At 41.0% G+C, this 12,069-nt stretch overlaps 1 protein-coding gene across 3 annotated transcripts in view; it reads left to right on the plus strand.

The window, feature by feature from the left end:
* Positions 1-12,069, plus strand: part of slka (STE20-like kinase a) — a 27,334-nt gene continuing 15,265 nt past the window's right edge. For all 3 annotated transcript variants that reach the window (XM_010870125.5, XM_010870126.5, XM_010870127.5), the window contains exons 1-10: positions 1-816; positions 4,418-4,582; positions 6,105-6,153; positions 7,126-7,275; positions 8,538-8,610; positions 8,818-9,012; positions 9,137-9,218; positions 9,446-9,577; positions 9,694-10,890; positions 11,030-11,160. In XM_010870125.5, the coding sequence (XP_010868427.2) occupies positions 664-816; positions 4,418-4,582; positions 6,105-6,153; positions 7,126-7,275; positions 8,538-8,610; positions 8,818-9,012; positions 9,137-9,218; positions 9,446-9,577; positions 9,694-10,890; positions 11,030-11,160 (2,327 nt within the window). In that variant the 5' untranslated portion in view covers positions 1-663. The remainder of the gene's footprint in view (positions 817-4,417; positions 4,583-6,104; positions 6,154-7,125; positions 7,276-8,537; positions 8,611-8,817; positions 9,013-9,136; positions 9,219-9,445; positions 9,578-9,693; positions 10,891-11,029; positions 11,161-12,069) is intronic.

The raw sequence follows: 12,069 nt of genomic DNA on the forward strand, positions 1-12,069 counted from the left end.
ACTTCTTACACGTACAGAAAACGTGCTATCATCAATTCTGAAGTTGGTTCGCTAATAACCACTATTATAAACCAATCGGCAGGAAATGGAATTCGAATAAATGGCCGTAACACCATAGGGGACAACTGACTCTTGGAGCTTCAACGCTAAAAAACTTTTCATTATCGCATACATTTTTTGGTTCCTGTGAAGACCGAGGAGTTTCCTAATAATAAGCCAGGCGTTGTTGAGCCGTGACGTGACTCGCGTTTGATCATGTCTTCGAAGGGAGTAGTTGCATGAAACTGCTACTGCTAACTTCAGGCGGATGCTGATACTCTGATATCAATTTATTCATCCGGTTGTTGCATTATCGAAGGATTGTCGTCTTCGTTTGGGAAGTAACCATTCCAAGCCCACCCCACTCGGGAAATTTCCTTGATCAAATGTGACTAATGACTTACGTGAACTGTTACATTGTATCTCTGTATGTTACTGTTATGCGCGATTGATGTTTCAGATCGTGTAATTGTGGGTAGTGAGTCTTATTGGGCTCATTACAATAATCTGAATTTGTCTTTATAGTGGAATGAGCTAGCTGCCCAAATTCTGCCTGATAGCCACTTTGACGTTATTTGGTATTTTGTATTTTGTGTTGGAGAACACTGACGAAAATCATTGAAAATGTCTTCATTCTTTAATTTTCGTAAAATCTTCAAATTGGGGTCAGATAAGAAAAAGAAACAGTATGAACATGTGCACAGAGACGAGAACCCTGAGGAAATCTGGGAGATTATTGGGGAACTGGGAGATGGGGCCTTTGGGAAAGTGTACAAGGTAATAACTGTTTTATTATATTACATTTAAATGTAATTGCAATTAACAAAAGCTCAAGACTGTGACTTGTGATATTTGAGGTTATAAGTTTACACAGGAAGCTACACTGTGCCAGAACTCAACTCTTATCAACAACATGTCTCAAGTTCAGTTTATGCTGGCCCAGTCCATCTTGTCATTTTTATTTACCCGTAGCATTCAAAACTAAGCTATGTCAACATTAAATATTGCTGATATTGCTAGCCTAAACAGTACATCTCACAGCCATTCTATAAATGACATTGAATATGACAAGAATAGGGGTGTTAACCTCAGTGTCCTGGCTGAATTATTAACCTTATTCTTAATAAGGCCACTTAGTCATTCCACTAATTCAAAATTGGCATATATAACTTCACACGTCTCTACCTCAGCTTATGTTTGGTGATTGTTCTAGTTTTAACCTGTAAAGCACCAATCAGGTGGATGGTACATGGTAGTGAGGTGCATGGGGAGTTTCACCCATTATTTGTAAAGCACTTTGAGTACCTCAGTTGATAAAAAGGTGCTATACAATCCAACTAATTTAGTCACCAGAGCAGAGCTTTTTGCAGAATGTGTAGATAAGGTTAATAAGTATTGCTAGCAAGCACTAAAACCTAGGAAACTGGATATACTGTAGTTGAAGACTTCCCTAGATAAGGAGGCCTTATCGGTCAGATTCCCCAGCAGTGCAGAAACCGTGATACTATGTTAAGTACGTTGTCAGCACCAGCATACAGTGCACACCAAAGTTGTTTGTGAAAGTCATTCTGTTCCCAAACTTTGCATCTGCAATGTTCTTAAACTGTGTTTTTGTAAATTGTTCAGTGGGAATTATTATCAAGCAAGCAAGTGTATTTATATAGCACAGTTCATACATAGAAGCAATTCGGTGTGCCCTACAAAGAAAAAGAAAAATATTAAAAATACAATAGAATAAAAACAACTACTAGAATAAAAACAAAGTATTGTAGTCCTTGTCTCCAAAGTAGTTTTTTGTTTAACTATACATTTTTTATGTGAACCTAGTTCTCTCAACAACTTTTTTAAATATCTTCTCGTAAATTAGATGAAAGATGTCTGCAGAAATAGTGAATTGAGGAATTTATCGGCAAACAGAAGCAGAGCATGTATGCCTTGTGCCTAGACCTCTCCAAAATGTGATACAGATGCGATACAAACGTTACAGGCGTAATCCACCTAAAACCAAAAATGGCTGATATAGATTGTTTAGTAATGCTAATATAAGACAGGAACTGTTTATAAATAGTGATATTGTTCTGCATTTCACGGTTATAGTAAGTTTGCACTGAGAACTCAATGCAGTGCTCTCTCTACACAGGCAGGGTCAATATCAGCATGTGAAGTAGTTATCTAATTGTAAAACCTCTTAAACAAACTCCATTATCACTTTAGAAGTTAGGAATATACCATGTTAATCCTTGTAAAGATTTAGCTTCTATCTTAAATCTGTGTTTACCAGGTAGCTGTGGCAACAAGCAAAACAGAACTGCAAGGAGGGCAGGGTTTCCAGGTTCAGCAAAACTTTCCAACATAATGATCACTTAAAAACGTACAAGAGTTTTTGTACGAATACACTGGACATTGCAAGACTGAAGCAGGGAGACAGTGAGGAAAATGCATGAACTGCTTAGCTTCTTGGTAATTGATAGAATGAAGTCAATGTCCGTGTCACTGTCCACTACAGCTAGAAAACATTCATATTAAAATCAAAGATTTCTGTTTACCAGCTGCAAACTCTGGTTTGCCATGATCAATCACCACTTTCACCAGTTGTTTGGCATCAGGTTTTCCGAAGTTTGACAAACCTGTTTGTCTAGCCATCTCAGTCAGTGCCTTCAACGTGTCCCTAAATGTAAGGCCAAGAACCATCATTGTGCCTTCATATTCCGTGTGTTGTTTCACAGCCTTGTGGTGGGTGTGTCACGCTGAGGTATGGTGGTGTAGAGCCGGCTGCAGTGGGTGAATCAGTTGGCTGGTTCTGGGAGGGGGTGAGAGCAGGCATTCAGCCTTAGTCACAGTTCTGAGCACAGTTCTTACACCATGACTGTTGGTGGAGCACAGCTGCTGTGCTGGGCGTGACGAAATGACACAGCACATTCGTGATCACAAAGCTAAGTTACTTTCCCATTGTTAGTTTGAGAGAGGCATGCCTTCCTTCTAATTGCTTGGACCTGTGTTTGACTTCTGTTCGTCGCTGCACGTGTTTAGGATCTGCTTTACTAAAAGTCAGTCGTCTGTTTCTTGGATATAAACCTTAAAGAGGCTGATGGACAGTAAATCTGAGGTCATAGAATCCTTTAAATAAGTAGCCTGTGTCACTGGTATGACCTTGTGTTGAGTGGGTAGCCGCTTAACTGCAGGGTCTGTACAGCTGGTACAAAGAAAAAGAGGGTGTGACAGTGTGGAAATATAAAGTCTGACACACAAAAACGGCCTGCCTCACTGGCACTCCCACCCTCTTTTTCCTGAACTTCACTGATTGGTTCTGTTTCCATAAATATGAAGACTGAACCGTAGCTCAAAATACCTCTACAATGAAAAGAGGAAGGGGAGATTGAAAGAACTTGTCAGTATTCCATTGAAATCCCGTTGCAAGCCGCCAAAGGAAAAGCTTTGAACAGTGTACATTGTTATCTGTTAATGGTTCCTAAAGCCATTGATAAAAAATCTCCACTGAATCACACTTTTACTTACTTCTCTCATATCTTGATCTGAGTTACATTCTTGGGAATATGGTAATAGTTTTACCTGTTCATTTTCATGGTCACTGTCAACTTTGAGAGGGGCTAGTGGATATAGTTTACAACAAAATAGGACACATTTTCTCCACAACTCAACATTGTAATTGTCTTAACCGCAGATGGGAATTTGTCCTGTTTGTCATCCAAATAGAATGCCCTTTCCTATGCATTTGTGTCTGTATAAATACTTCTACAGAAAAATATGACTTCTGAAAATCTGTTTTAGCTGTGTTACCATAAACTGCTCAATGCTGCATGTCGTAAATGCCAGTGGCTTTTTCTTGAATGCTGTAGTTGATTCATGTGTTCACATTTACCACTGCTGTTCATCTGCAATGGGAATTTGATTGCATGGTGCTTCTTGTTCTAAGAAAACATTCAGACATTTCCTTCTAAAACAGAGGTCTTTAAATTGAAACTAGGAGTATTACTGTTAATATTATTCATACTAATCAGATTACAATAAAATAGAAACAGTGATTTAATTGTCAGTGAACATCATTATACGATGCAAATTCACAGAAAAGCCCCAAGTCCTGCAGGTAAACATTTCAGGAATAGAGTAGATTCCCAATTCTGTGGAAAGGTACTTTTGTCCTATGTGTGTAATATTTATAAAGTGTCTAAATATAAAAATGTACTGAAAGCAGCTCTTTTGTTATTTCAATTAAATTCAACTCTAACAGGGTTCTTTTAAGTGCATTTGTTGGGGTATTTTTCGGTGCCACAAACTCTAAAGGCCCTTAAAGGTACTACTCTGAATGTTGTGCTACCCATACCTTTTCTGAGTGTGTCGTTCTCTTTGGTTGTTTCAGGCCCAAAACAAGCATACTGGAATCATGGCTGCTGCCAAGGTGATTGACACAAAGACAGAAGAGGAACTGGAGGATTACATGGTGGAGATTGACATTCTGGCTTCCTGCGATCACCATTACATAGTCAAACTGCTGGATGCCTTTTATTATGAAAGCAAACTGTGGGTAAGTAGCGTACCAATTAGTTTGATTCATCAGATGTGGAAAACCGGAGCACAATAAGTGTTTACAGCTCACACAGCTGACACGTTAGTGTGAATTCTCCTCGTCCTGCTGAGGTGGGGGTGAACAGTGCAGCGTCCCATACTTGAGAAATATGGATCCACACGCGTCATGTCACACACATTACACAAGCCAAACATAACGATAGTCATCATTTGTACACAAACGAGGGCTTTAACCATGGGGTTTCACAAATTTCACCTCGCCTTTTGTCAATTATCCCCTATTCTCTTTGGAAGCCCAAACTTCACGTGGGATACCAACAGTTTATAGTCCGCTATGTGACCCCTGTTCACATTCAGGCGCTATCAGGTGATCCCCACTGTGGGGCTACAGCCATGGGAACATAATGGACCGCTTCCCTGGGCCAGAGAAAGTGCGGTTGAATAATTTAGAGGCAGAATGGCATGTGTGTCCCACTGGTCAAGTTCTGAGAGGAATTCATGTGTGGCTTCTACTTTTAAATTTATCAGGCATTAACTTGGTGTGTGAAAACATTCCATTCAACCTGTATTCATTATATACTTTATATATGTTCTGACAGAAATATGTCAGCTTGTATGTAGTGACTAGGTACTCTTTAAGGCGTTGAAAGCAATACAGGAGTTAAAAAATAGTTGTATCATAATAACACTAGTAATTTGGTTTACACTTGTAAATGTTTTTTTAACTGTTAGCCTTCCATTGATGTAATTAACATCATAGAATTCGAAACTCTTTCCGTCTTTATTGTTTAACTTGCTGAATGGCCATTGTTTGGTGTTTCTTTTTTTTGATTTTGGTGTCATTAGATACCTTTAGCTGCTGACTGACATGTCCTAACTAAGCTACATGTATTGTGTGAGAGTATAGCTCATAACACATTAGTTCATGACACTGTCATACACTAGGCTGTTTCACCAGTGGCCTGGTGCACTTACCAGACCAGTATAAGTCTATAATAAAATGAGATGCAGCTCAATAACATGAGTTATTGTAATGCAGATGATAAGATGGGATGTTTGCTAGAGTTATGGCTGCTTAAAGGACCCCCACTGTTTGGAAGAACACTGAAGCAGAGCTCAAAAGCCCCACATCTTCCCGTAATACAAATTACAGGAAGATGTGGAAGGGTTGCTATCCACAGTCTCCACACTTTCAAAACCGGATGTAGCATATGCACATTCCATTGTGTGTCACCCATGGCTGAAAAACCTACAGGCCAGGTATAGACCATATATTGTGATCTATACATCTCAGAAACAAGCAGATGTTTTGAAGTTAAGCACTCAGTGTGAAATCCACTCCTCGAATTGCCTAGTGAAATGAAATGATAAGTGTGCCCCTCTAGGGATAGGTTTAGGGTCTCTCGCTCAAATAATTTGACCTCAAGTGAAGTCAACCTCTCCATAGCAACTCTGATATCTCAAGATTTGAGTCTAACCCTGGAACGCACATAACACTGTGTATGCTACTTTTCTCTCAGATTCTGATTGAGTTCTGTGCAGGAGGGGCAGTCGATGCAGTTATGTTGGGTGAGTATTTTAAATGAATACAAAGTCAGTAAAAAAGGAATGCATGAAAATAATAGGAATTCACCTGTTCTTAAAAAATTGCCCATAGCTGCCATTTCTAGATTATTTCAGTTTTAATTCCCTTTTTGTTATTTAGACATTTTAAGAACCACCCACCATTTGTTCAGGGATATACTGATTCAATGAACTATGTCTGTCAGATGTGTCTGTCAGCCTTTACACTGTGAGGTTTTGAGATGACTACTTATCCTCCATTTTTAGTAGCATACTTTCATTTTATTGTACCACATTTCTTTGTGGGCAAACTATGACTCACTTCAGGTCTAAAGTACATTCTGTGTTTAGAACATACAGCTCCAGAAAAAATGTATAGACCACTGCACCTTTTTCATTCCTTTCCTAAAAAGTTGAAATGGAAAGTTTTGAGTGAGGAACAGAAGCGTTCAATTTGCAGTGGTCTTTTAATTTTAACCCTTCTGTTCCTCACTCAAAACCTTCCTTTTCAACTTTTTTGGAAAGGAAAGAAAAAGTTGCTGTGGTCTCTTAATCTTTTCTGGAGCTGTGGATCACAATTCAAATCAGCTATTAATAAAAGCAGAATGACTTCGGGTTTAGTGAGTTAATATTTTGGCTGCTGCCCTTCAGTTAAGCATGAAAGTATGTGCTGTAGGAGGTGGTGTTATAAAGTGGGAATATGTCGTGACGTCTTCTGTTTGACGATGGTGTCTCACTCTTCCCTGCTGCTGGGTCAGTCATGACCAGCTTGGAGAGGGAGGGTGGGGCAGTGTTATTTTGCAGTTGCTAAGGGTTGCAGTTCCATCACTCCAAATTGTTATGTCCAGTTTGAGTTTACCATGTACTATAATGGACGCAGTTCATCGTGTTGTTAAGAAAATGACAGGTTGAAAGAACCGTGAGTAAAGATTCGTGGTAAACTAAATGAATGGATGTGGTTTTTGTATGCCTCTGCAGAGCTGGAGAGGCCGCTGACAGAGCCTCAGATCCAGGTGGTGTGCAGGCAGACATTAGAGGCCCTGGCCTACCTCCATGAGATGAAGGTCATCCACAGAGACCTAAAAGCTGGGAACATCCTACTTTCACAGGAGGGAGACATCAAACTTGGTAAGGTTATGTCAGATAGGAATAGCCTGTAAATGTTCCCTAAGCTAACATTTGTTTCACCACGTAAGTTGATTAAAAACATTTCTTACACAATATACAGCAAGACACATGGAGTATACAGCTACAGTGGATATAAAACATTTATACAACCAGGTTATTGTAAGGTTTTTATTTTTCATTTTTCCCCCACGAAGATTTCAGTATTTTTTTCTATTGAATTGTTCACATTATAGATCGCATTCAAAGTGGTAACAAAGTTCTGGCATGATTTATCTTTGTCTCATTCTTTTACATCACAAAAAGCTGGCATTTTAACAGGGGTGTGTGGACTTTCTATATCCACTGTATGTCTCTCAAATTCAGAACGTGTATTACCAATATATCAGCTCATATAGTTCATTCATTCCAGTCATTGGAGGCGGCTAACTGAAACTAATGACGAGAGGGAAGTATCTATGGATAGGCAGGCTACCATTGGAATACTAAATGTTAATGAATGACCTGAGGAAGAGGAGCCATTTAACTAAAAGAAACTTTTTTTTGCTGGGTGTTGTTGAGTGTTGTTGTGTGTCTAGAGGGCCTGCATATGTTTAATTCTTTTCATTTTAAGGAGCAGGTAGAGGTCACAGAAGACATGTCGGATGTTATTAAAGGAATATTGTTGGGTGGACAGCACGGAATTCAGTGAGGGTGCTGTTCTATACAGGATAGTGTTGTGGGCCTAACGGTTAATGAAGACGTTATCAGCAGCAAGTACAACATTATTTATATTCATCAAGAATAGGGTTGGCCCAAGAATCAAACCTAGAGGAATACACATAGAAGCGGCCGGAGGTGTAGATGACCGCAGGCCTTTCGATTTGACACATTCTACACGGTCAGAGAAATAGTGTTCAATCCAGGCTAGACAGTCCTCTGAGTTAGGTTGTGAGGGTTGGCCAAATGTATTGTGTATAATATTGTGGGACTCAAAATGGCAAATTCATTCTTTTTGACTGGGCATTCCAAAACTAGCCTGTCGCCCCATTTTAGGTGACTGCAGTTGCTTTCCAATCCTGTGGAATAGCAGATGTTTGTAATTAGATGTTCTTAGTTGCTCAGAATAAGAGCATCTGTTAAAGTACTTGTATGTAAACAAGAATGCCAAATGAGCATCAAATGGTTTACCCAGCCATCTGTAGGCTGGTTAAATGTCTCTCAATCATTCTCCCTCTCCACCAAACTGCCAAATGACTGTATTCCGAATCAATTTCCCTTTTCAGCTGACTTTGGTGTATCGGCTAAGAATACCAATACTTTACAGAGAAGAGATTCTTTCATTGGTACTCCATATTGGTGAGTTAACAAAGCTTTTATGTGGTGTTTTTCATTGTCAAGGACTCACAACTTGTCTTGCAGCAGCGAAATACCCAGTTTACACAATTATACATTCCTGTTTTCACCCACTCACACACCAACTGATGGAACATGGGAATTCATTTACTTTTGCACTCACTCCACTTTCAAGCACACACACAACGTCTGCCTTCTCTGGCCCTCCAGGATGGCCCCGGAGGTGGTGATGTGTGAGACGTCGAAGGACCGTCCGTACGACTACAAAGCTGACATTTGGTCTCTGGGGGTCACACTTATTGAGCTGGCTCAGATCGAACCTCCCAACCACGAGATGAACCCCATGAGAGTCCTGCTGAAAATTGCCAAGGCCGATCCACCCACTCTAATGCAGCCTTCACGCTGGTGAGGTTATTGAGTGATTTTGCAGAGAGAAACTGGTGTTTTATTGAATCAGGACTGGTGTCATAGAAACTACCTCGAATAAAATCGTTGTATTCTGAAAGAATTGTCCCCCTGTGTTTGACAGGTCATTAGAATTCAGTGACTTTCTGAGGAAGGCGCTGGATAAGAATGTGGACCGTAGGTGGGGCACAGTTCAGCTCTTACAGGTGAGACATTTAACGTGTATCAGAAACTACAGAGCTACAAGTAGAACCTGCAAGTAAAACTTGCTTTATTGTTTTCAAGTATTCATTACGTCTTTATTGTTGCTTGCACTTACCAATCACCTTGAATACCCCACCCTGACAGTGCATTTAAATATGTGCAGATGTTTACAGTATGCCCTGTGTTAGGTACATATCATTGTGTTTCCGGACATTGTGTTTCCATTCAGCATCCATTTGTTAGCAATGTGGTTGACAACAAACCTCTGAGAGAATTGATCGCTGAAGCAAATGCAGAAGTCTTAGAGGAGATTGAAGAAGGCAAAGAGGAAGAGGAAGAAGAAGAGATGGATGCAACTCTGGTATGTATCAAACTGCACTATTTTCGAAAGCTCTTATGGTATTGTCCGTCAATAAAGTAAAAGGAATGAAAGCCCAACAACGTTGATGGAACTGTGTTTTTCCTGTGTGTGCCAAGCTGGTGCCTGAACATCAGCGAGCACCGTCCGATGTCAGCATGGCCAGCTCTGACGATGAGACCCTCTCACAGACCACCTCAACGCTGGACTCAGTCACAGAGAAGACCGAGCCTGAGACTGCAGAGGACAAGGCTGGCAAGACTGCCGATAAGGAGTCTGATGAGGTCCTGGGGTCCAGCGAGGGGGACAGGGTTGCGGCTGAGAAACTGAGTGAGATTTCTGATGCCAGTGAAGAGGAATTAACCATTGGACAGGTGGTGCCAACGGAGCCCACACCTGAGCAAAGCCTTGCAGGACACCCTGAGAAGATTCCTGATTCACAGGAGACTGTGTTCGTCAGTGAAGAGACCGGGGAAGAGGAGAAAGCGCTGGACGGGACTCAACAAGGAGTCTCGCAGGGGAAAGGAGAAGTACAGGAGGAGCAGAAAGAAGAGGAGGTGGACAAAGACACAATTACACGAGAATTAGAAGTCATTCACCAGCCCCCCGTTGAATTCACAGATTTACTGGACCGACCTGAATGTCCTTCAGATGAACCTGGCTCTGTATTGACAGAGATCAATGCTAAACCAGAAGAGAAGGAGACTGAAAGGGAAGCACTCACAGATGAGATGACCAAAGAGGTTCAAACAGACACTAATGGTGCTGCCAATATAACCACAGATGCCAGTGCTAATGGAGACAAAGACAGAAAGACGGAATTACATTTCAACACAGCTTCTAAGGACGATGCAGATGAGGGCAACACAGAGGTGCCTATAGATACTGAAACCCAGAGCGAAGAGCCCAGTGAGGAGCCCCAGGAGAACACCACCGAGACCTTAAAGGAGGAAATACAGCAGCCACTGCCCGATTCAGACAAAGAAAAGTCAACCCAACCACAAGAACCTGAGTCAATAAATGGACCAGGTGAGGAAAATAACGTGAACCCTGTGGTGATTGAGGGGGGAGTGACAGAGGAAAGGGAGAAGAATACTCCAGATGAGGAAGCTTCACCCGAAGAAGATAACTCTGTTCCTGAGAGTGAAATGGAATCAAAAACTGACCAGGAAAGCACTCCTGTGTCAAAGCAAGATGTGGGGAAAGACTCTGACTCTGGAAGCAGTTCTGCAGCCGATAACAACAGTATGGACCTCAACCTGTCCATTTCGAGTTTCCTTTCCAGAAAGGCAGAGGCCGGATCTATGTCCATACAGGTAATATTTTCAAGGCAAACGTTAGCCAGTGAGTACAAATTAGTCCAGTGTTAATTCACATCTGTCCAATTAAACTGCAATTTAGAGGCAATAATTTTCCCACTTCAGGTTATAAATTAAAATGTATTTCTCTCTGCAGGACACAAGACGACAGAAGAAGACTCTTAAGAAGACTCGTAAGTTCATGGTGGACGGAGTGGAGGTCAGTGTGACCACGTCAAAGATAGTCACCGATAACGACACCAAGAGTGAGGAGATGAGATTCCTGAGGTAGGTCTCCTGTCTGCTGTGGCTAAATATGGCATCTGACCCATTTCATAGCACAGCCAAAATGAGTCTCCATTAACCTATTGTAATGGGTTGACTTTTACCCCGAAAATAAACAATGTGGGACGGTTGAAAATATGACAAAAAGAACGTTCTCAGGTTGTGTTGAGGAGACTTGTTCCAAATAAAGGCAAACAGCAGCGCAGGTTAACAGAAAAACCTTTGGGTCTTAAACCATAACAGCCAAAAAATTCTTGTAAACAGCAATTTGCTATTTCTAAGCTACACCGCACTGTTTAATAAATCTATGGGAGGGAATTTACAAAAACCATGGGATTAGCAAAAACTAGGCGATACTCCAGACAGTTTAGCACAAGTTGCATTTCAGTCCATCTAAAGAGGGTACGCATCTCCCTGTAGCACGTAATAAGGTTCCCTCCCCGTAGCTGATCCATACAGAAAGAAACTCCAGCTTGGGGTTGCTTAAGTAGTGTAGTGACAAGTCAGCCATTAGTGTAAACAGGTGAGTGAAAATATCTACACCCTATTAACCCCTCCTGCTGGCCTCCCTCTGGCTCCTTGAGTGCCCACGATTCCTTTCCTTCACATTAGCTCCTCACACCTGGCTTTTACTAATTAGGATTAATGAACAATTATGATTGGTAGAATTTGTGTGATTGACTCCGTGAGTTTTTTATTTTATTTATTCAATGATGTGTTTAGTGTTTTCCCTGTTTTTCCCCCCTCAAATTTCTGTGATGTTCTTATACACTATCATGTCCTGTCCTTATTGAATCATCTCCCCAGGGAGATTGACATGTGTCCTCTGCACATCTCGCTAAGCCATTTATAAGCCAGCTTCTCATCACCCTTTTTTGCTGAACCACTAAGTATTCGACAGCAGATGGGTGC

The sequence above is a fragment of the Esox lucius genome, chromosome 6 (genome assembly GCF_011004845.1).
Source record: "Esox lucius isolate fEsoLuc1 chromosome 6, fEsoLuc1.pri, whole genome shotgun sequence".
NCBI lineage: Eukaryota > Metazoa > Chordata > Actinopteri > Esociformes > Esocidae > Esox > Esox lucius.